At 36.9% G+C, this 24369-nt stretch overlaps 2 protein-coding genes across 4 annotated transcripts in view; one reads left to right on the forward strand and one right to left on the reverse strand.

The window, feature by feature from the left end:
- LOC145686319 (uncharacterized) overlaps positions 1 to 24369 on the forward strand; it is a 358756-nt gene that overhangs the window by 67138 nt on the left and 267249 nt on the right. The window lies entirely within an intron of this gene.
- LOC145685344 (uncharacterized) lies at positions 587 to 949 on the reverse strand. The gene has a single exon (XM_081757725.1). It carries the CDS (start codon positions 947 to 949, stop codon positions 587 to 589), a length of 363 nt encoding a protein of 120 aa, XP_081613851.1.

Genomic DNA, 24369 nt, shown 5'->3' on the forward strand with positions numbered 1-24369 from the left:
TTTCGTTTCTGTAAAAAATCCACTGCATACCAGTGATATTGATCCCTTGTAAGAAGAAATGAAGGTACACTGGAATTATTGGATTCCAAAAGCTTAATTTTTGGGCTATTTTCCGTGGCAATTAAAACGTAATCCATGTAGATTTGTTAACTCCACGGGAAGACAAATAACCACACGCCACGGCAAGAGATTTAATATGCATGTAATATGTGAAGCATACATGGTCCAACTACAGTTTGCACCAATCATATTTCAAAATGTCCGCCATTAGTATGCACGGAGGCTTGAAGTCTGGCGGGTCACTCATCTATAACAGCACGCATTGTCTCCAGGGGAATTGACACCACTGGAGACAGTAAAGAGCGCTTCAAATTGGCAACTGTGAGATGACGCTTCTTGCGGGTAATATCTTAGAGCACTGTTCACAGTTTGTGATCCAGGGGATTAAGATTAGGGCTACTAGAGGGCCAGTTCTTAGTGGATTGGGTTCATGTGCGTGTTCTGAAAAGAGTGATGGTCAAGTCTTTCACTGTAGGCCCCAGGACAGTGTTTTGGTACGCCTGAGCACTAGTTTTCATCCTTTCTCCTAAAAATGAAGGCGTGTGGTGCCAGCATAGCTCACTCCCCACCACGCTTTGACGGACGCGGGTTGATGGGCTCTCTGGACTTTCGGAATTTTGTCTCTGGTTTCCTGAGCTGATGATGCATACACCTTGTTATTTCGACGGTTGAAACACTCTTCAAGAGTGAACAACTCATCGGTGAACAGAATCTGTCTGTGCCTATTTTGCGCGTACCGTTGAAACAGGCGCTTACTTTTACGTTTTCTTTGCTCCATCAGACGCGGCGTCAGAAAGTATCCCGTTGGCCGTCGGTAGGCTCGAATACCAAGATCGTCCCTGAGTAGCCTGAACATCGTCCGCTTGGAGATGTTCATCTCACGGGCCATTACTCTCTGCTTCCGTACAGGACTTCTTCTCACACGCACCACCACTGTTTTCGCAGCTTCTGGAGTCCTTGCACATCGTTTTCGACCAGCTCTAGGGCTATCCTAAACAGATCCAGTATTAAGAAACCGCTGGATGGTGAGGTGCACAAACATGCAACTGATGTTAGACTTTTCAGTGTGTTAACTCTTTTACACTTTATGACTTATATATCAACCATGGCGTCGGCCTTCGGAATTTGCTTAGCTTTTCACACCGAGATTTTTTTTTTTCATTCATTCAAGTGTAGAAGCATCAAGGAACATGTTTCATGGGCATTTTGCAGTCACACGTGCGATGCCTGGGGGCAGTGACGTCACAAACATGGAAGAAGGAAAAACTATTCAGTTTTAGAGCTTTTTTTTTTTTTAAAAAAATTCTGACACATCCCTATTTATCCTAGGATCATGATTCGTACCTCGTTGTGTTCATAATGAAGCAATATTTCCAACTGTACTACTCAAATTTCCTTGTTATGTACTAGAAGCTGGAAAATCCCGTCCAATTAAAAAAAAAAAAAAAGGTTTTTAGAAGAAATTTCCCCATTTTCGGAAATTTCGGCCCTCAGGTACACGATAGGGACATTTGAGTGGTACCATTTGAAGCCTAGCCTCATTTGAAACAAACTAAGTACTAATCATGATCCTAGGGTAAATAGGGATGTGTAAAAAAAAAAATTCAAATTTTTGAATTTTTCCCATATTTACACATTTTCAGTCAATTAGTTTAGTAAAGTATCTATAGTATTATCACTACCCTAAAATCATTAATCGTACCTCGTTCTTTTTGGAATAAATCAGTGTTTCAAACGGCACCACTCGCATCTCGGTATCATGTACCTGAAGAGAGAAAATTCCCTAAAAAGGGGATTTTTTGAGAATATCCCTTTTTTTAGAGTTTGGGCTCCTCTGGGCACCCCCCTCTGTTAACGCTTGTATCTCAAAATCACCTGAAACATACAAAATAGTTCATATAATATCTGTGCAAAATATCAATCTAATATTTTGAAAACCGAGTGTGGGAAAAATATTTCCCTACTTATAAAGAGTATCTCACGTTCCCCTATATCATGACAGAAATACATAAAAATTTTCTGTCACATCCCTATTTATCTTTTGCACAGATAATACATATACAATGTAGTATGTTTTAGGTGATTTTGAGATACGAACGTTAACACAGGGTGCGCCCAGAGGGGCCCAACATTTGGAAAAACGGATTTTTCTTTAAAAAATCCCCTTTTTAGGGAATTCCCGCCCCGCTAGGGTACATGGTACTAACATGCGAGTGGTATCGTTCGAGAGGCTGATTCATTCCGAAGAAAACGAAATACGATTCATGTTCTTACAATGAATAGTCTTTATGCTGAAGCTGATTGAATAAAAATTGACCGAAAATGTATTATCCAGGCAAAACTGGTAAATCGGCATCGAGACTGTTTCCTCGGACCATTCTTCGTTACTTCTTCTCTTTACAATGAAGCAAAGTTTTTCTTAGTACCATTTGCATGTTCGTGTCGTGTACAGAGTTCTTACAAATCTGGTAAACAGGGAAAAGTCACAGAAAATTTAACGAAGGGCAGATTTCAGGGGAAAGTCAGAGAAAATTGGGGATTTTTCTCAGGAAATGAAACTTGTCCGTCTTATTTATTTGTTAAAATAAGCCAATAGTTCAGTCATTACACTAGTTAACAAAGATTTTGTTACATAAAAGGAAATACCTGTTCTTAAAGGAACTTTTTGCGCTGAATTCGAATATGCACTCGGTTTTTCTCCATCACGTACGATTTTCCCGTAACAGAGGGATTTTCGGAAAAATCCCTCAAAAATTTCCCTTTTCGTTTATTTTACACCCCAAGATCTTGTCCCCTTGCATATACTAACATAGAAATTATACCTAAGTATACTTTGATTCATATTTAACAAACCCTCCAAGTTTCGTAATAATCGCTTTATTCTTTCTAGAGAAATAAATATGTTTGTATGTATACTGTGTGTACTGTTTATTGCACCTTATAGTAATGCTTTCAGATCTCTTAAGTTGAGGTAAAACGTTTTGCTTTATTACCACAAACACATATATAAAATATAATACAATATAATTTACAAGTGTGACAATTTACAATAAACAATAATACAAATGTACCAAAAGGTCATGAAAAGACAATCAAAACTATCACAATATATGAAACTTCCATTGAGTTACAAAAACGTACACTACTTCCTTCTTTTGTAAGAAATGTTGCATTCTCTAACAAGACCCCAACAATAGTCCCCCATCATTGAAGGATCCCATCGTCCCTGGTACCTTTTCTCCATTGCCATTATATCTTGGTGGAATCTTTCCCCCTGTTCGTCGCTGAGAGCACCTAGGTTAGCAGGAAAGAAGCTGAGGTGGGAATGCAAAAAGTGGATTTTTAAAGACATCCTACAACCCAACTCTTTGTATTTCTGTATCATGTCCTGTACGATTTCTGTGTAACTCTCAGCTTTGTTATTGCCCAGAAAGTTGCGCACAACACACTTAAATGCTGTCCAGGCAGCTAGCTCAGCACTGTTTAACTTGCTGTCAAAGCTATCATCAAGCATTAATTTCCTAATTTGGGGACCAATAAACACTCCCGCTGAAATCTTAGCATCACTCAGGTTAGGGAACTTATCTCGCAAATACTTGAAACCTTCACCAGATGTGTCCATGGCTTTGACAAAGTTTTTCATAAGTCCTAACTTGATATGAAGTGGCGGTAGTAATATCTTATTAGGATCTACCAAAGGAGCGTATTTGACGTTGCATTCTCCAGGTACGTAATTCACTCTAGGTTCCCATTCCTTCACTTCATAATGTTTGTCATCAGCTCGGCTATCCCATAAACATAAAAAACATTGGTACTTCGTGTAACCGCACTGCAGTCCTAATAAAATACCAACTACCTTGAGATCACAACATATTTGCCAACAATGGTCCTTGTAATTTATAAGATTTAGCAAAGTTGACATGGTGTCATAGGATTCCTTAATCTTCACTGAGTGCGCAAGTGGTATAGAAGGTTTTTTATTTCCATTACGTAAAAGGACAGCTTTAAGGCTGACCTTTGACGCGTCGATAAATAACCTCCATTCTTCTGGAACGTAAGGAATTCCTAGCTCCGCCATCAACCCATTTATATCCGTACATACGCACACATTATCTTGCATTGAGAAATAGCTTGAAAATTGAACATGCCTTTTCCTGTACACTGATATGTTCGTTTCTGCATCCAATAAGTTCCACTGCTGGAGGCTTGATCCCAGAAGTTCCGCCTCTTGTTTTGTCAGGTGCAACTCACGAACTAGGTCATTAAGTTCCCATTGCCGGATGAAATGTGGCTCGCGAACACAGTCAGGGATGAACGTTGGATCCTTGGATGTACATGTTGATGTCGATGGTTCATCAAGGTCATGATCATTATCAGAGTCTTTTGGCCATATCTCTTCCCAGTTGATAGGGGGCTCGGGAAGTGGAAGTTCATCCCCGTGCGGAATAGGTCTAATTGCGGATTTAACGTTGGGATAACTTATTGTGTATTTGCTTTTTTTAGAATGTCCCTTAACTACTGTGAGACAAAAATAACAATCATCCAGATGGTTGGTGGGTTCTCTCCACACCATTGGTACAGCAAATTTCATGAACCTCCGTTTCCCTTTGGCCCATGCAAGTAAAGTGACGTAGCACGACGCACAAATTATGTTGGGTGCCCAAGTTTTGTCCTGATCTCCCACACGACATCCGAAATATATATAATATGCTAGTTTCACCGATGGCGTAATGGATCTACACTGTCCTTTAACTACAAACTGGCCACACACACAACAAAAACTATTTGGTGAGTTAACACACGAACGCCGTCCTCTTGACGCCATTGTACTGATCACAAACTAAACTTCTGGTCTTAGTTGGGTATAATGCCGTTAAGATCAAACATGAAAGCACTCTTAGCAGCAAAGACAACTTTGAAAGTGAAGTAGTGTTAAACCACACGTCAATATAAAAATGTACAAAACTTCCTCACCAGGTGTCAAGAACACAAGAAAGAAAGAAATGCGCGGGGGAAGGGGGGAAACGATACCGTAGTGGAAAATTCAGACTGCATTAGTTCATTGTTGTCAACAATGAGTCTGTATTCCATTCTTTCTTTCTTTTGCATTCTGTTACATTTGATAACAAATATTGATAACCATTTCATGAACAAAACGAAAAAACTTGGAGAATTGTATATATATGTATTAAGATATACATATACTGTACGTTTAAAAAAAATATACGTTGGAAGTACATTCTATTTTTATACACGTTTCTAATTTACAGAGAGCAATACAAGTGTGTTGTTGACTATTGTAAATATTCATTTTTATGCCTGTGTTTGTAGTAATAAAGCAAATCGTTTTTACCCCAACTCAGGAGATCTGAAAGCATTACTATCAGGTGCAATAAACAGTACACACAGTATACATACAAATATATTTATTTCTCTAGAAAGAACAAAGCGATTTTTACGAAACTTTTAGGGTTTATTAAATATAAATCAAGGTATACTTAGGTATAATTTCTATGTTACTATATGTAAGGGGACAGGAGCCAGGGGAATAAAATATCTGAAAAAGGGAAATTTTTGAGGGAATTTCACGAAAATCCCTCTGTTACGGGAAAACTGTACGTGATGGAGAGAAACTGAGTGCATATTCGAATTCAGCGCAAAAAGTTCCTTTAAGATCAGGTGATTTTTCTCATGTAACAAACAAAAAGTTTAAATTTGTTAACTAGTGTTATTCGTTGAAAGAGTCATTTCAAATAAATGATTTTTCGTTGAGTTGTACAGAAACCCATTTCGTACAGTCTTCTGAAGAACTTCATGGTGTACATGGTACTATTCCAAGTGACAATAAGACTACTAAACCTTTCAAGCTATATCATATCGAAGGAAGCTGCTGAAATTATAGAGTGTTTCACACCCATCAACTGAAAAGATGGTTACAATTTGTGTAGAAACGATGGCTTTCTTTTTCAGACTTCGTTTCCAGACATTAACGTAGCAGAGAATTTTCACATGGGGCCTGCTAAATGTAGCTACACTATATGTTACGATATTACCTCATTTATCTTGAAAAACCTTACAAGCAGCTAGGAAAAAGTGAATATTTTGTTGTTGCGTTTGACGAGTCGTTTAACAAAATTGCTGGAAAAGGTCAAATGGACCTGCATGTGCGATTTTGGGATCAAATTTAAGATAATATTACAACAAGATACTTGACTGTTTTTTTATATAGGGCAACTGCAAATGATTTGTTGTTGAAATTTAAAAAAGCTTTCCCAAAGGTTTTTGATTTGACCAAGATACTCCAAATAAGTACAGATGGACCCAATGTCAATTGGAAGTTCCAACTTCTCTACAAACTGAAATAGAGGTACAGGGAAGTGAAACCAAACTTCTACAGATTGGATCCTGTGGTTTGTATGTGCTACACGGTGCTCTTTTAAGGGGACATTTGATTTTTGAATGGACTTCAACAAATTTTTACGGTGTTTATTACTTATGCAGTTAGTCACCAGCGCGAAAAGGAATGTTTCTCTCATTTTGTAGCAATAGTAAAAATTCAGATGAAATTCTGTCCCCCACCAAAAAAAAAAAAAGTGAAGTTCGATGGATGGAAAATGCTGATTGTGTAGACAGAGCTTTAAAACTATTTGAAAATGTCAAAGGTTTCATTGAAAGTCCAGACACTAAACTTTCCCAAAATTCCACCGTGAACAGAGTGAAATCAGGTGTTCAAGATCCCCTCATGCCTGCTAAACTTACATTTTTCAAATCTGTGGCGTTGGAGCTGGAACCATTTTTAACTAAGTTTCAGGCCGAAAAACCTATGGCTCCCCTCTTATATGAAGACTTGTTTATTGTTATTATAAATTTATTGAATCGTTTTGTAAAAGAAGAAATTCTTCACTGCATCCTAACGGCAAATAAGTTAATGTCTATAGATCTAAAAATTAAAAAGTAATTCTAAAGTCCCAAAGAGTGTAGATATAGGATTCGAGAAAGAAGAAGAAGAAAAAAAACGGATTAGTAAGTTTAAAGATGTTAAGGAAGCAGGCAAGTGCAGTTTCTTCAGAGATTGTCAAAAATTTTTGATAGGCACTACACTACTGAAAAAATACTCGAAAAATGTCCTTAGATATCATCTTACTCGTGCCATATCATGCCTTGATCCTGAGGTTATCTTGCATAAACCTAAAATTGCCCGGATAAGGATGACAAAGTGCTTGGAATTACTCCATCAGTCGTCTCGTCTCGATGATGTTAAAGCAGAGCTAGTTCAGAAAGAATTCTTCAGCAATCTAAAAGTTTGTTGACCTCTTACTATAATCCAGATGGAAGCAAAACAAATCTTGATGAGTTTTATAAATCAGTTCTAAGTGGCAAAAGTGAATTCAAGCACTTGATATGTATATATATAGGGTGTCTCACCTAACTTTGCAACCTGAAATATTTCCGAAGTGACAAAAAATGTGACAAATTTAGTTATATAAGAAAGTACCTCTGTAAGGGGCCTATAAAATTCTGTAAACAACAAGTGCCCCTAGGAGTCCCTTCATAGGGCCCCAGGGGCCAACTTAAAAAATTTAAATAGAAACCTCCTATTTTTATTGCAGATTCTGATTCTGCGATCAAAACTAAGCAACTTTTACTTGAAGCACTTTTTCGATATTCTAATAGATGGCGCTGTAATCGCAAAAAGTGAATATCATCGTATGTACGTCCCCTAACATTGCGACCTCAAATATTTCCGAAATGACATAAGATATGACAAAGCTAATTACGTAGGAATGTACACATGTCGTAGCCTACAAAATTCTATAAACAACAAGTGCCCCCAGGGGTCCCATCATAGGGCCCCAGGGGCCAACTTTAAAGTTTTAAATAGAAATTCCCTATTTTTATTGCAGATTCTAATTCTGCGACCGAAAATACGCAAATTTTACTTGAAGTACTTTTCGTTATCCGCCTAGATGGCGTTGTAATCACAAAAAAAGAATATCATCGTACGCTACCTGGGATTGATAATAAACTAAATATCTCGAGAAATACACATGCAATTAAAAAGCACGAAATACGTGTCCAATATTATAAAAAGGCTTAGCATAAAATAAAATTGCTTTTATTTACATTTCAATGCGACCGTGGTAGGCCATTACGATATGGAAAGGAAAGGTTTTGTGTTTTGCAACAGGAAACATCTTCCCTAGAATTGTAAAGCTCAAGTAGACAAATATGTTTGTTAAATATTACGTGACACGGACAGATTAAGTAAAATCATTATTTCACACTAGTACGGAAAAGCAAAAATGACAAAAGAGATTTCATAGAACAACAAATTTAGAAAACCGGATAAAGCGTAAAGAAACTTAATTGATATACAGGGCTATTGTAAATTATCTTCCCGATTTCAAAGCTTAATAACTCACGTGTGTTTATTAACAATGACATGCTGCTTATGTTAAAATGACAGAAAACTCAAAATTATTTTTTGTTTATAAATGCATGCGTGTTTTGTTTCTTGTCAAAGTTGCTCAAGATGAGTGCCGTGTGTAATTCAAAATACATCAGTTTGATAATCTAATTCTTGGCACACTTTTTTTTACATTCCACAGCCAGGAGATCCATCTCCTTCTTAAATTCATTCTCAAAGTTTAGTTTAATTGTTAGGGATGGGTGACTGATACACTCGGATTTAACATAATCCTAACTTCGTTGAAAATTCCGTTTCACATGAATGTAGAGAATAAAAAGAAGAAGAAGAAGAAAACATTGTGCTGTTTTCGTTTCCTGGTATCTAGATTTACTGCTCACCTAGTTACGGAATGCGTAACTACCACATCCCTTTTACTAGTCACGTAATCTTTTTTGAGAACTTTATTATTATGAGTCTCTTTGCCTCTCGGACTCTGTTCTCTAAAATTAGCAGATGAACAAAGTGTAACTGATGTTTCACAGCATGTCATAAAACTTGGCACCTTTCTTGGTATGACAGTGAGCAATTCGATGGTAAAACAAATACTGCATTTCTGATAACGTCCAGTTTAATAAGTGCAAAATCATCAATAACCCTTTGACGAAGATTATCCAAAGTGGTTGGCATTGTTTGATATACTCGGGTATTTAAATAAACCCAGAAAAAGTAGTCTACTGGCGATAAATCAGGGGAACAGAGATCCAGCGGGCTACCCAATATAACCTCTTCTGCAAATCCGTCATTTAGGAAATTCCGTGTTAAGAAATTGCCGCATATTTACACGGTTGTGCGGTCCTGCACATCTCGCTGAAACCATCTGTAGGCAAAATTGTCTTCTGCAGTGTCTCTTATTGCTGGAACTACTTGATTTCGAAGCATCTCCTCATACGGTTCAGAAGTCAAATTGTTATTAATAAAAAAGGGACCAATTATTGTATATTTAGCACTACCGCCCAGATATTAAACATTTTTGAAGATTGTAGTTTGAAAGGACCAATGAGATTGCTGTCAAATCAAAACCTGCAATGACTTCTGTTAATGTAACCGGTTAGGTGGAACGTGACTTCATCAGAGAACTGCTGGTAAGAAAACTATGATCATCATTGATTTATTTCATCATATCTTCACAAAATTCTACATGCCGATCAAAGACAATCATCCAGCTGGTGTATCAGATGAACTTTGTATGGGTGGAACTTCATTTTCTTCATTCTTTTCGCAGAAATGTGACTAATGTCATGTTGTTTAGCAGCTTTATGAATGCTAAGTTAAATATTTTCAACAAATATCTGCAACATCAAGCTGTTTGTCGCCGATTTTGGTCGACCAGAAATGTTACAATGCTTTATAGTTACCGTTTCCTCGACGCGTCTTACGATGCGCTCAACAGTAATCTCGAAATAGGATTGTGTGGAACGCGATTTTTTTTTTCCCGTTAAATATTACCCTTACTTCAGCACATGACCTTTAGTGATCACCCCATCCTCGTATTATCGAGAGCGTTAGAACTTTAAGAGCTCTAACACAAATTAGTTGAAATAAAACTTGAGTGTTCAGAGGTTCTCTGTAATGATGCTTACTGCTGCCAATATCTAATGGCTTCTACTTGCTGGACCGTAATTTACAATCAACCATAAGAATTTACAGAACATGACATATTGGAATTGACAGAACATATGTTTTTGGGTAACGGTTCTGATCCTGCCAAAGGGGGGAAGCACCGTGGGATATGGGCCGGCACCAAACTCAAATGGTGACTTAACACGTACCATTGGGTCCGGGATGAGATACGGGAGTATCTCGACGTGTGCATGGTACCTCTACATGACAAGGCGGTTGCCAGTTGAACGATAGAGGTAGGCAGGGCCGGGATTGAACAAGCCCCCTCGGGCATTTGCCTGGGGCCCCGGATTGGGTTGGACTCTGCCGGGCTGTGGTCATACCGTGGGATTCGGTAGCTTGTGGGAGCCAATCCCAGGAATCTGGGTAACGGTGAACACGGGCGGGAGGTGAGCTTGCCTTATAACGCTCGGGCGCCATGCCTGCAGAGCATGGTAGGACTGACTCGCTAGCAGTCTGCCTCAACCAGTAGGTCTACTGGTAGGCACTCAGGACTTCGGTCTGGCCGCGCAGTGGGCGTATCCCACTCCCTCAGAGAATGGGGGTGACACACTAAGGTGTCAAGGTTAGGGGGCAAATCTTGACGGTGCACTTCGTGCACGTGCAATATAGCGTATATTGAGCAAACTACGGGCGGGGTGCATTGTAGGCGGAACCCGTCCATTAAATAGACCGAACGGTCGCGGGCATGCTCCCCATGCATGCAACTAAGCGTGGCAAAGTAGACCACTAGCTAAACAATGTTCCACTAGGTTTATAAGGGCACATTTGCTCTCTTAGATGTACGGATCAACTTTACATGTTCATATTTACTTTCACTTCTCAGAGGAATTACATGCAGTTTCAAATCAAATCGTAATTATGGATATCTACATCACCATAACAAAAAAATGATGTCCTTTTAAACTTTAATAGATCCACCGATCAACCTAACATGTTAACTTTCACTTTTGTCTCTTAGGTTTATACATATCTACATAAATATGACAAAAACTAATAACTTAATTCTCTTTTGGCACTATGTCCAATTATCAATTGAAACTTCATGTCCCAACGCAGAGCTAGAGTTAATCAACGTTCATAGTGTCCACAAGGTCACAGAAGAAATCTCAGTTCTTGAAAAATATTGTTACAAACATGTTCATAACTTTATTTGTTTGCAAGTCGTAGCACCAACATCACACAGCATGTCCAGTTCTTGAACCAGGTTTTCATTTATCAACCTCAGGTGACATACAATGATATTATTATTATTATTATTATTATTATTATTATTATTATTATTATTATTATTATGATTTATGTGTTATCTAGGAGGACAACGAAAAAATACATAAACTAAAAGTTGTGTATTTTCGGTCGCAGTATCCGGATCTGAATTAATGTAGAGGGTTTTAATTTGGAATTTTGGGAAGGTGAAGGAAACTTTATTTTATGTTAGTTGAATAGATGTTTTAAAATGATTGCACACACGCATAAATTGCAAGTGCATTTCTCGAGGTATTTAGTTTATCGTCAGCCTTAGGTGGGTAACGTGATATCGATTTTTGTTGTTGTTGTTGTTGTTATTACAGCTCCATCTATTAGAATAACGAAAAGTGCTTCAAGTAAAAGTTGCTTGGTTTTGATCGCAGAATCAGAATCTGCAAGAAAAATAGGGTTTCCATTTGAAATTTTCAAGTTGGCCCCTATGATGGGACCCCTGAGGGCACTTGTTGTTTACAAAATTTTATAGGCCCCTGACATGGGTACATTCTTACGGAACTAGATTTGTCACATTTTTTGTCATTTCGGAAATATTTGAGGTCGCAAAGTTAGGAGACGTACTGTAGGATGATACTCATTTTATTGCGATTATAGTGCCATCTATTAGAATATCGAAAAAGTGCTTCAAATAAAAGTAGCTTAGTTTTGATCGCAGAATCAGAATCTGCAATAAAAATAGGGGGTTTCTATTTGAAATTTTCAAGTTGGTCCCTAGGGCCCTATGATGGGACCGTGGGGGCACTTGTTACTTACAGAATTTTAAAAGCCACTGACATGGGTACATTCTTATGTAACTAGATTTGTCACTTTTTTGTCATTTCGAAAATGTTTGAGGTCGCAAAATTAGGAGACGTATAGTACGTTGTCCTCGTATACAGTTGTCAGATGCGGACACACCCCGGATGGTGTAGGATGTCACCAAACTCAGTATGGGGGCTTATTTATGGCTGGTCGAAAGAAAGTGGGTGAGGGTGACAGACCTGTAGCGGCCACGTTTTCCTTTTTGTTATTTCTAGATTTTTTGTTAAAAAAAGCACTACATTAAAACATAATACGTAAGAATTTTGTATACGAGAAAACGATTCCAAAATTGCTAATATATATATTTAAAAAGTGATTAGCAAGGGATATTAATAATTATTATCATTACTTAAGTATTACGTTTGTCCTACAGACTGCCTAAGTAGGTTTTAAATGAGTACATATGATTTTCTTTATTAACAACTGAATCAGTAATGACTTAAAGGAACAAGCAATTGGAATTGTGCAGCCCAAAAAATAAACCTTCATGATTATGACAAAAACACAATAACATGAATTCACACAGATGTTCATTTCTAATTTATATTTAGTCAATTTTTTATTTTATGTTTTTTCACTAGTACCCAGAGTTTTTCCTAAAGTTCTTTAATTCTACGTCTTTCTACACGGCTAATTAAGCATAATTTATTGTTATATATAGTATTAGACACTTGTTGCCCCCAAGATGGTAAGTATCTTGTAAATTCGAGATGAGATTAGAAAAATGATAATTTTCGTCTAATTTTCGAGACTAGAGATAAATTTCACGATTCTGGCGGGCAACTCTAGTTTATCCCAGTCTTAGTTCTCAAGCCTTGTTTATTGATACATGGATCAAAGCATAAAAATCATAAATTGACAAATGATTGTACGAACACAATGTGGAACATTTATCAATTTTTTTAAAGATGGAGGATACACCATATACTCCAATGATAAATATGGTTTGAATTTTATATCACTCCCTTCGTGAACCTCTCGTTACTCTGAAGGATTCTAATAACTTCCAGATGAAATTAATACAAGTGAATTTTGAAACTACAGAAGACTTCCAAACTATCTGAATACAATACTCAAACTTCGAATTAGTCAGTTACATCTACAACTACTGGTTGTAATAGAGGAATAGTATCAAAGAAAGAACTTGTTCTTGAGTTCATATTATATATAATATAACGTTTCTCGCTGTTCCTTACTGTTTTCGTTCAGTGGCGATAAATGTTGAATCCAAAAATCGTTAGTTTGAACCACTTCAGCTTGAATTGTTCATTTTGTTGCGATTACAGTGCCATCTATTAGAATATATGAAAAGTGCTTCAAATAAAAGTTGCTTAGTTATGATTGCAGAATCAGAATCTGCTATAAAAATAGGAGGTTTCCATGTGAAATTTTCAAGTTGGCTCCTGGGGCCCTATGATGGAACCCCTGGGGCACTTTTTTTTTTTTTTTTTTTTTTTTTTTGCAGAATTTTATATGATCCTGACATGGGTACATTCTTATGTAACTAGATTTGTCACATTTTTTGTTATTTCGGAAATATTTGAGGTCGCAAAATTAGGTGAAACACCCTTATATATATATATATATATATATATATATATATATATATATATATATATATGAATTCAAACACTGATATATATTTAAAAGATAAGGATGGAAATAAAACCTATTCATACGATACTGAGTCTATACATCAATTTTCTTTTAATTTGAATTGATCTGATCCCATGTAAAAGATAACGAGTGCTTTTTAACATATACCAAGTAGAACATTGTAATATTAAGGAGTGGATGTTGTTATTATTACTTCCTTTGTGTTAAATATTTAGCGAAATATGACTGTAATTCATACGGATAGTTCAAGCTTTATATTTAAAAAAAAAGAAAAAAAAGAGAAAAGAACAAGAAAAAAAACTACATTATTGGCCCAGCAATTTACTTTTGACCCAAGTTTCGCAAATCGACAGAATGGCTCTATGAATAGGCATAACCAAGGAACAGCGGGCGAAAAACCGAGCTGTTACTTAGTACCTCTACTAGAAGAATATGACTGCTAAAATCCACTTGATATGTGTCAGTCGTTGAAGACCCGTGTAAATTCTAATACTACTGTTAGAAATTGAGATACAGATTTCCAAAAGTGTGAAACGTTCGTTGGTTATGATCTTTGCTCCGGTGCACCTTCAACAATACTGACTCAGGAAACATTGATGTTATCCATGACATAGTGTTGCAGAAACAAAATCTTTCATGTGTTTTAGAAACTACAAGCATTTCGTATGAGAGGTTACAACACCCTCTGATGAAATGCTGAACACAGTCGGTATCAAGTTCAGTGTTCTTTTCAGACATATTTCTTTCCCTCTCTCCTCTGAGTTGAAACATCGCCCTGCGCAGGAGCTAAGATATATCAAATAGTGTCCGTGTTGCACCAAATCGTTTTTTCCCCTGAAAAACATTTTTTTAATTTTTTTTTTTAATAATCAAACGTGAGCTTGGTCATTTATCTTTATAAAGAAGATACAAGGAAGTTTTAGTAAAATTCGAATTCAGAAAATTACTTAGAACCACCACTTCGAACCTGAGACAAAACGGGTGTCGAAGAATTAGAAAATACGCTTTATCTTCTCTCTCCCAAAATACTCACTTGGGATTGTTCGGAGTAAGGTGATGGTCAGTGCTTTATGGAACTCTGAGGGAACTCCTATGATACTCTCTCTAGCAAACGGTGATACGTGACTGGAGCATACTATTGAGAACTATTAAGGCGTTTAAGTGGGGTCTATGACATTTGGGCGCAAAACCTTTTATCCAAATAGGTTTACCTACCTATATATGTTATAGTGTATTCCATAACTAGAGTTCAGATATTTAGGCACTGGAAATTTCGAAATACTTCCACAAATAAGTTTGCAAAAACTAAGAAATAACATCTTGAACACAACAAAGTTTCTGTACGTCATCCACAACATGCCTCTATCAGTTGAAAACAAATAGGAACTGCAACAGACTCTCGACTATCCGGGTCGCGATACTCGTACTATGTTGTTTAGCTCTTTTTAATAAATTTATTTTTAACAAAATAAGACATATGTAATAAAGAAATGTAATTTGTGTAAAAAAAACGCACTTTTTCGTTAATGTTTAGTTATTTGAAAGATGTGACTACTGTACATATTTTCATTTTTGTACTTTCTTCTTCTATAATAAATTACTAAAACGCATGGTACTAGAAGAACAGAATTATTTTCAAAAGGATGTGGAATCTGTATGGCAGAGTTCTCAATGACACAGTCAAGAAAGAACACCACGCCTAAGTAGCTCATCGTGGACTTCAATCGAAGCTTTAAATGCACCATCCGTCGATTTGGCGCTTTATTAATGCACTTCAAAGGACACAAAAAAGCGGGATTCAGTGTACGAAGCGATACTTTGAGGAGAAGAGTTGCCAAGAGAAGAAGGAAATTTATTCAAGCAGAGGAAACAATTCATCATATTGTACAAATTTTGAAACTGTTGACATTGTAAAATACTTGTGGGGTTTGGCCCATAATTCCGTCATGGATTGATAATGTCATAATAAATTTAACATAAGACAAAAATAAATTATTCAATATCTATATTATATTTCACTGCTGTTTCCTTTCCAATTATCTCTGTGGCAAATACATAGTAATAAACAGTAATACAATGTTAGAGATAGCTATGAAGTTATAAAACAGTGTAAAATTTATATTTTACAGAATATTAAAATATAATTATTTACTAATATACATTATTGTGATAAGCTTTGCAACAGCATTTTCAAACTTTCGCCGAGATTACAGAAAAAAGATCTCCAGTTCCTTCCCAGAGGGTAGCGTTCCCAAAACTGATGCAACGTTCCCTCTTTGTACTGCCATATTGATGCGTTGTAGTAGAAAAGAGGTTGCTCTAGCGTCTCCTGACGATAAATAAATGCAGTGACCGACTTCTTTTATAAAGTTAAGGCCTTCGGGCCCCCATGAACCACCTGCTTCGATAATTATAGCGAGAAAATTATATTTTTCGCGTAAATTGCTGTACTTCTCGCGTTTTTCTGTTTCACGGCGAGCAGTCACGTTGCTAGCTTGTGCTGAGGAAGAATGTAGATTTGAAGGGGTGAAGGTGTCGGAACAAGTAAAATCCCATAGAAGTGCTTTTCCTTTCTTCCACGGTATTAGGGTCATACCATCTGGCCTCTTGCCGTCTGCACGACTGCATCCCAACGGTTCATATATAGAAGGAACGCCTGCTGAAATTAGTGCCCTCATGATAATGTCGTTCACGCTGGAGTGGCGTGAATGTCTGCCCGCACTATTGGCACAGGAGAGTCCATGAAGGCCTTTCTTGTTTACGACACTTCTACAGGCAGGACATCTGTGTTGCTCGCAAACATCTGCTCCCAAACGCAGTTCGGGCACTTCGAAAACTGTCATTGGGAAAATGTAATCCTAAAGAAGGTGACGGGATAGCATGGAGTCAAGCGCCTGCTTCTGGAGATGATGTAGCTAAGAGTCTGGCCTTATCTTCTGGATTATCGTTGACTGAAGTAGAGCTGAAAAGTGATGATTAATAAGAGGATCGTCCCAAGAGGATTGTAGTCCTCTCATATCAAGATCAGGGGGATCTGATCCCACTATAGATGACCACTTAGCAATGCTATCGTTGACATCCGAATCCGACACTAGGCTAAGATCTTGTTGGAGAATGGTCTCGGTCAATGGCTTAGCGCCATAGAATGAAGACAGAAAGGATGAAATAACCAGGTCCATGACGCGGCAAATGCCGAGACCTCCATGGTTAACAGGGAGGGACCCCTGCAACCAAGAGTTATTGTTGAGTGGACAATTCGGGATAGATTCTAGACCGGTTTTCAAGGTGTCATAGCATTCCAGTAGATCAGCATCCCGCCAAAAAGGAGCACAGCGAAGAAAGTATAGCAGCGTTGGCATGGACAATGAGTCACGGAGGCAAAAGGTAGACTGAGCTGAAATCAAGGAAAGACGTGTAAAGAAGAATTCTATTTTAGAAATTTTGTCTTTTAATATTGTTCGTCTTGCCTCATTAGATAATGCTGCTCCTAATAAGCTGGCGTCATCTGTCTAAATTCTTTGAATCCCAGGCGCGGCTTCGTCAAACAGCTTGAAGAGGTTATTAGACTGCTCATTGGAGACTCCGAAAAAGCTGACCTCACATTTGGAGAAATTCATTTGCAATCCGATCTCCTTAGCCCGTCTACGGATCATTTCTAATGCCTCTAGTACTGTATCGTTGTCTCCAGCTATAGTCCCGTCATCCAAATACCATATGTTCAGTTTCGTATTGATACTGTTAACGATGGATTGTAAAGTTAGTGCGAAGAGGGTCGCCTTGTTGTACGCCACGCTGAGAGAGGATTATTTCATCTCCTAAGTATAAGTTGCTCGGTTGCGATTAGCACTGATTGACGTATCGATAAATTGATGGAAAACTGTTTTTTACCTGTATGAGCATAGTCACGATTCAACTCGTTAAATGCGTTTCTGAAGTCTATTTTCAGAAAAACTTTCTCCTGCTGGTGTGGAAAAGAGTAGTACATACGAGCAGCGTGGACTGCTGATTCTGCTCCATGTGAGACGCAAACTCCCAGTTGGTGTGGGGATAGAAAATGTGTTAGAGGTTCTCTAATTCTATGGCAAATGATTTTGGCTGATTATCTCCTCCACACATTGCCTATTGCGATAGGACGAATGCCGCTACTTTTCTTCCTCAAAGCTATTAGTGATGCTCCAAAGAAAATAGGTCTAATTTCCGTGGGCACATCACTGGAAATAATCAAGTGGAGAAAATTGCAGATGGCGTTAGGTGGTCTTTAGTTTTGCACTTGGGAGAGTAGGAGGTCCTTTAATATTGAAAGACGGAGACTGTCCATACCTCCTGATGACCCGGAAGGAAATGATTTAAGTGCCTTCGTAAAGTCGTCAGCTGATACTCTAGGCGCTACAATACTGGGCTCAATGAGATCGGGAGGTGCAAAAGGGTGGCTGTGGGCCGGATGTTTCTCTTTTAATGCTTCTAATACAGATCCATTCGGAGAAGCTGTAGTATCTTCTGAGATGAGAAGCCGTACTGCGTTGCGGACATCACCATCTACTAATTTGTTCTCGACATTCTTAATGTTAAAAAGTGGAATTTACTGCTCATCGAGCTTTGAAGGATTTTTTACTGTGGTTAGGAAGGGTTTCGCAACGAGAATCGGACCAACATCGTACTCCTTGTTTAACCCATGGTGTTAAATGTCAGCTTAAATGTCACAGTGTAACGTAAGGAAAAAAGAAGAGATCCATTCAAGCTTCTGAGTCGTTTGTACGTATAATCTGTTGTAATACCTCGCACAGAGAGTCTGCCACTGTAGCTCTAGCCCCTTGAGGTACCCTGCGCAACATTGGAGTAGAAGACTTTAATCTTACTAGAAGCTTATTGATTTGGAGATCATATTTTTTGTTTTGTGATCGACATTATCAGTGGATGATTGCGACTTCCGTGAAAGCGAGCATGATTTGGTTTTATTGATATCATAATGGCACCTGCTATTGTGAATTGCGAGGCCTTTTAAACTAACACACAATTTGTTGCAAAGCTTACAGGTAGTCTTATGAGGCCTGTTTGAAAAATCAATGCTCATGTTTAATGCGGTATCATTTTGGGTTTGATTTCTTTGGTAAAATTTTGATCCTGATGCTTTGCTTACATGGGAGAAATCTGCATTTATGGACCTTCAGTCTTTATTGATATCATCACTAATAGCAGTGAAAGGATTACTTGTATCATTAGAAGAATCACGATCATCTTCCATAGCTATTATAAAAATATGAAGTTATGAATATCCAAAATGCTTATTCCTTTACGTTAGAGATTATGTAAATGTATTTTGGAGTGTTACAGGATGCCTACAACAAATTTTATTTAAGTCCAATACAGATTCATGCTGAAAAAATTCTGCAAGTCATGGTCTCCGATTTTCCTGAAATTAGGACATATCGTTCTAGAAACAAAGTAATTAGACCCATGTTTTTTCCTTCTGCATTATACAAAAACTTACTAGAACTAAACAAGCATTTAATGCAACTTTCTATGACTGTTTACTATAGGACATACTATAACAACGAAAATTTAGAGTTTATAAAGATAGTTTTCTTTTAGCGTAGACGTCCGGATTCTAGTTAGGAAATACATTAAAACCCTTATAAGTAGATTAACCTGTTCAGGTATACGGCTTGCGCCCAAACGTCCTGCTCTGTTTAAGTGGGGAAAAAAGTGAGCTCGCCGTAAAAACCTGTATAAAATCGTTCTGATGCACCAAGACAACTAGTTTATAGGTGTAAAACAAACTGCAAAGAAATAAAATGTTGTATCGCCAAATTTAGTACCCTCCAATCGTTTTTCTGTTCCCTATTTAATAATAATAATAATAATAATAATAACATAATTGATACTGAGTTTAGCGTCTCCTTCAGCAACAAAGCTGGATAAGACGTGGACCTACAGCTTAATGTGGCCTCCGAACTACATGAGCTATTGCCAGGAATCAAACCGGATTTCCCACGCGAAAAGCGCGTAAAATAATAATTATTATTTACATTCTTAAACTTGTATACTCTTGAACTTTCCATACCTTTTTGCCTTCGTTGTATTTATATCTAGACTGTCCTTTTCCCTCTTAAACTTCCCGTAAACTACGTTTCGCAGCCGTGTTTTATTGTATTACTTTTTATTTGTAATGTCTAGAAGTATAACTTTAAAGAATCATTCGATCTAACTTAGTAAGTGTAAGTATTAGTTTCTCCTGAAATTAAATCCGTTTACAGGGAATGTTTACAATTTTAAAATTTTGTATTGTTATTCTTATACGGTAGACATTCAGTAAACCGTTAGTTGTCCATTTACGACTACGTAGGAATACGCAGGTACACATTTATGACTACGTGTAGAATTGTCTTTGAAACACCTATCAAATAACGTAGATCATATGAAATATTTTAATAGAAATATTTTAATTCTGATAGGTTAATGTCTAGACTTCTATCGGATTTGAGTTGATGTTTCTGTACTATTTTTCGATGTAATCTTTACCACTGCAACGGGTTTTGCTATTTGGCTACGGGCTTCTTTATTGCAGCAGCGTATTATTCTGTTTACCGGTTGTTCTATCGTTAGAAATCTGCCTAAATCACTTCGTCATCCATCTAAAACTTTGTCGTCCTTGGGAGAGGCTTCGTCGGAGGCTAAAAGTTCGGCCATAGAAGCCACGTCAGAAGTACGAAGCGAATGCGACAATCTCTCACGTCAGTTGGTAATAGAGATGCAAGGGCTGGGAAAATAACGCTCTTTTTGAAAAAAAAAAAAAAAAAGTTTTTTCTGCTTCGCTTTTTTTTGCTCGAAAAATTTTAGACTTTTTTCAAAATTTTGCTTTAAATTGATAAAGCAGACTTTGTTTCACTTCTCTACAGCACAAAAACTCATTAATTAGTGGTTGATGTACGTAATAATATAAAACCTAAAATAAACCATGAATTTCGAAAAGATTTTTTAAAAATTCTTAACATACTTACATTATGAATTCCTAAGGATTAACCAATAGATGTAATAATTTGTTAACCTCTTATACACAAAAGTAAGTACTTTTATTTTTAAAAAAATGGTACACAAATAACTAGCAAAATTGTATGTAGTATTTTTACTTCAAAATATCACACACCCTCTTTTTGAAACAAAATAAAATAAAACATGAGAGAAATACTTTTATATGATAATCTTAAAGGCTGCACATCAGGAGCTTGGTTTCAGGTGATTCCGCACATTCTTCAAACTTTTAAGTTTTAACTTTCATATACATTGTATGGATATTTCGAACAAATTCTTCATTCATTGATCACATACGTAATAATTTGTTACCACCTATCAGGTGCTTCGGATCAGCAAAATTGGCAAAATTCCGAATTCTATAATGCACTGACTGTTCCTTAAGCTTGTTTAGAATCGGGCAAGTACCGAATTTTCTGTTCATGGATGATATGCGTAATAGACCGTTCATCTGGTCGTGTGGTTTCCTAGGCTTATAACCACCATCACGGTTTACCCAGTCCTGAAGGTTTCTGAATTTTTAACTACAGAAATTCAGCTTTTTTGAAAAAAAAAAAACTAATACATTAAGAAGAGTGGAAAAAATCAATCTGTTTCAATTCACAAGAAAGGCGACAAAACTTATTGTAATAATTAGCGAGGTATTTCTCTTAACATTATATTAACAAGATTGATTCCATACGCAGATGAAATTATTGGAATTATCAGTGTGGATTTAGGGAAATCGATCAACCATCGACCAGATATTTACTACTCGATAAATACTCGAAAAGAAATGGGAATATATTACCCAGTACATCAGCTGTTTATTGATTTTAGAAAGGTTTACGACTCGGATAGGAGGGAAGTATAGTACAATTCTTACAGAATTCGGAATACCGTAAAAGCTAGTTACATTAATTAAAATGTGTTTAAATGAATCCCAGAGTAAAGTCCGAGTAGAAAAATTCTTGTCCATGAGTTTCAACGTCGAGAATGGTCTGAAACAAGGAGATGCGTAATCGCCATTATTATTCAGCATTGTTCCGGAGTACGCTATAAGGAAAATTAAAGATAGCAACCAGGCCCTAGAGCTGAATGGTATTCAGGTTATGGCGTATGCTGAAGATATAAATTTAATAGGGGATGATAGGAGAACAGTAGAAAGAAATGCATAGACCTTACTAAATGCTTTCAGCGACATTGCTTTAGAACTAAATGCAGAGAAAACTAAATACATGGAAGTTTACCGGGATCGTAATACGGCAAATTGTGAATGCGTTAAAATATCAAATAATACTTTCGACAAACTGGATACTTTCAAATATCTAGGATCAATATTACGAGACCAAAATCATATCCACAGAGAAATTAAATGTCGACTGAAACCAGGAAATTCGTGTTATTATTCAGTTCAAAATATTTTGTCGCCGCAAATTCTGTCGAGGAATTTAAAGCTTGAAATATATAAAACGAATAAATGCCTGTTGTTCTGTATGGTTGTGAAACATGGTCGCTTGCGATGAGGGAAGAACGCAGACTGAAAGTATTTGAAAATAAAATCCTGAGACGAATATCCGGATCCAAGAGGAACGGGAATGGGAGAAACTTCATAACGAAGAACTGCATAATTTATACGGTTTACTAAACATCGTTACGGTCATCAAGTCTAGGAAGCTCAGGTGGGAAGGTCATGCAGCCAGAATGGAAAAAGGTAAGAACGCTTTCAAAATTTTAACTGGAAATCCAATCGAAAAACGTTCATTAGGAAAACCTAGGGGCAGATGGGAGGACAATATTAAGATGGATCTCGCAAAAATAGGAATACAAAGTAAAAACTGGATCCAGTTGGCTGAGGATAAAAGTCAGTGGAGAGCTTTTGTGAACGCGGCATTGAACCTTCGGATTCCATAGGCCATAGAGAGAGAGAATATATTTAAGTTAAGCACAACTGCACAACAACCATGAGTGAGTGGTTAGTTTTTGCACTTCTATCGGGAATTCCGGGATTCAACCCCGAATTCGAACATTTTGACAAAAGTTTTCTTAATTCCATCTGTGAGTGTAGAGATAGTGCGTGTACTGTGAATCCTGGCCGACTTCCTTTATCGTTTTTAAATCGTTGTTATTACTAATTACCAGCAGTGACAGATTTGCGAAGGGGGTTATAGGGTGGGGATTGAAGCCTTTACCCCGAAATTACGGAATTTCTAAAATAGTCGAAATATTTGTTATGCCTTTACTCATAAACTTCAAGCTCTCCTCAAATAAAAATTAGGTACTTTAGAAAAACTAAACATTAATATGGAAAAACCCTCCCAAAATACTTTTCTAAATCCGCCACTGATTATCAGTATAAAATGGTCTTCAAGGTTGTATCCGGAAGATTATTGCTGAATACAAACAAAACGAAATATTAGTTATGCCTATACTCATAAACTTCAAGCTCCTCCCAAATAAAAATTAGGAAATTTTAGGAAAACCAAACATTAAGCAGAGAAACACCACCCAAAATACTTTTCTGAATCCGCTACTGATTATTTCTATAAAACTGTATTCAAGGTTGTATCCGGAAGATTATTGCTAAATCATTGCACAGCTACAGTATGACAAAAATGTGGAAGTACGCTCTGACAGATATACTGACAACCGTACTCTCTGACGGATATATTGAAAAACGGAAGTTTAACTCATGTGCTAGAAGCTAGAGTAGGCCTACTAATCTCTAAGAAATGAAACACGAATAACAAAATGAAATGATCTAAAGAAAAAAAAAATGTCGATAACTCTGAAGTTGAAATGTTATATAGCCTCTAAGATTGCTCTCAAATACTACGTACTTAATATTTAATTCATAAAACATGTGCTCCATCCATCATGATGGCGAATTCTAGAGGGAAATATGGCATTTAGGTCATTAAATCTTGTTTAACTATAGAGTATACTATAAGAAACCTATTTAGATAGAAAAATCATGAAAATGAAAAAAGCCAAAATTTCCTAACTTCTCATTTTTTCCCCAAAAAAGCCGGCTTTTTATGTGCAAAAAACCATCGATTCAAAAAAGCCGGCGTTTTTGCATCTCTAGTTGATAATAACTGCCGAAGTTTTAGCGGCCATGTACGTATGGTCTTTTTTTTTTTTTTTTAGTCTGCGTTTTTGAAGAAATCCCTCCCATATATATATATATATATATTAGGGATGGCCAATTCCGGAATTTTTACTTTCCGGAATCCGGAAAGTAAAATCGGAAAATTCCGGATTTCGGAAAAATTCCGGAATTCAGAAAAAATTCTGATTTCGGAAAAATTCCGGAATTCAGAAAAATTTCTGATTTCGGAAAAATTCCGGAATTCGGAAAAATTCCGCATTTCAGAAAAATTTCGGAAAAATTCCGGAATTCAGAAAAATTCCGGAATTCGGAAAAATTATTTTTTCTTTTTGTAATCCTAAGAATTTTGTTCAAATGCAAACGAACAAATTTCCTTTTTGTAATCGTAAGAATGTATGATGCAAGTTAAGCTGAA

The sequence above is a fragment of the Thermobia domestica genome, chromosome 5 (genome assembly GCF_964235325.1).
Source record: "Thermobia domestica chromosome 5, izTheDome1.hap1.1, whole genome shotgun sequence".
Lineage (NCBI taxonomy): Eukaryota > Metazoa > Arthropoda > Insecta > Zygentoma > Lepismatidae > Thermobia > Thermobia domestica.

What these genes read in the sequence shown, in the direction of transcription:
- LOC145685344 (XM_081757725.1), bottom strand. Translation starts at nt 949, where the DNA reads ATGGCCCGTGAGATGAACATCTCCAAGCGGACGATGTTCAGGCTACTC.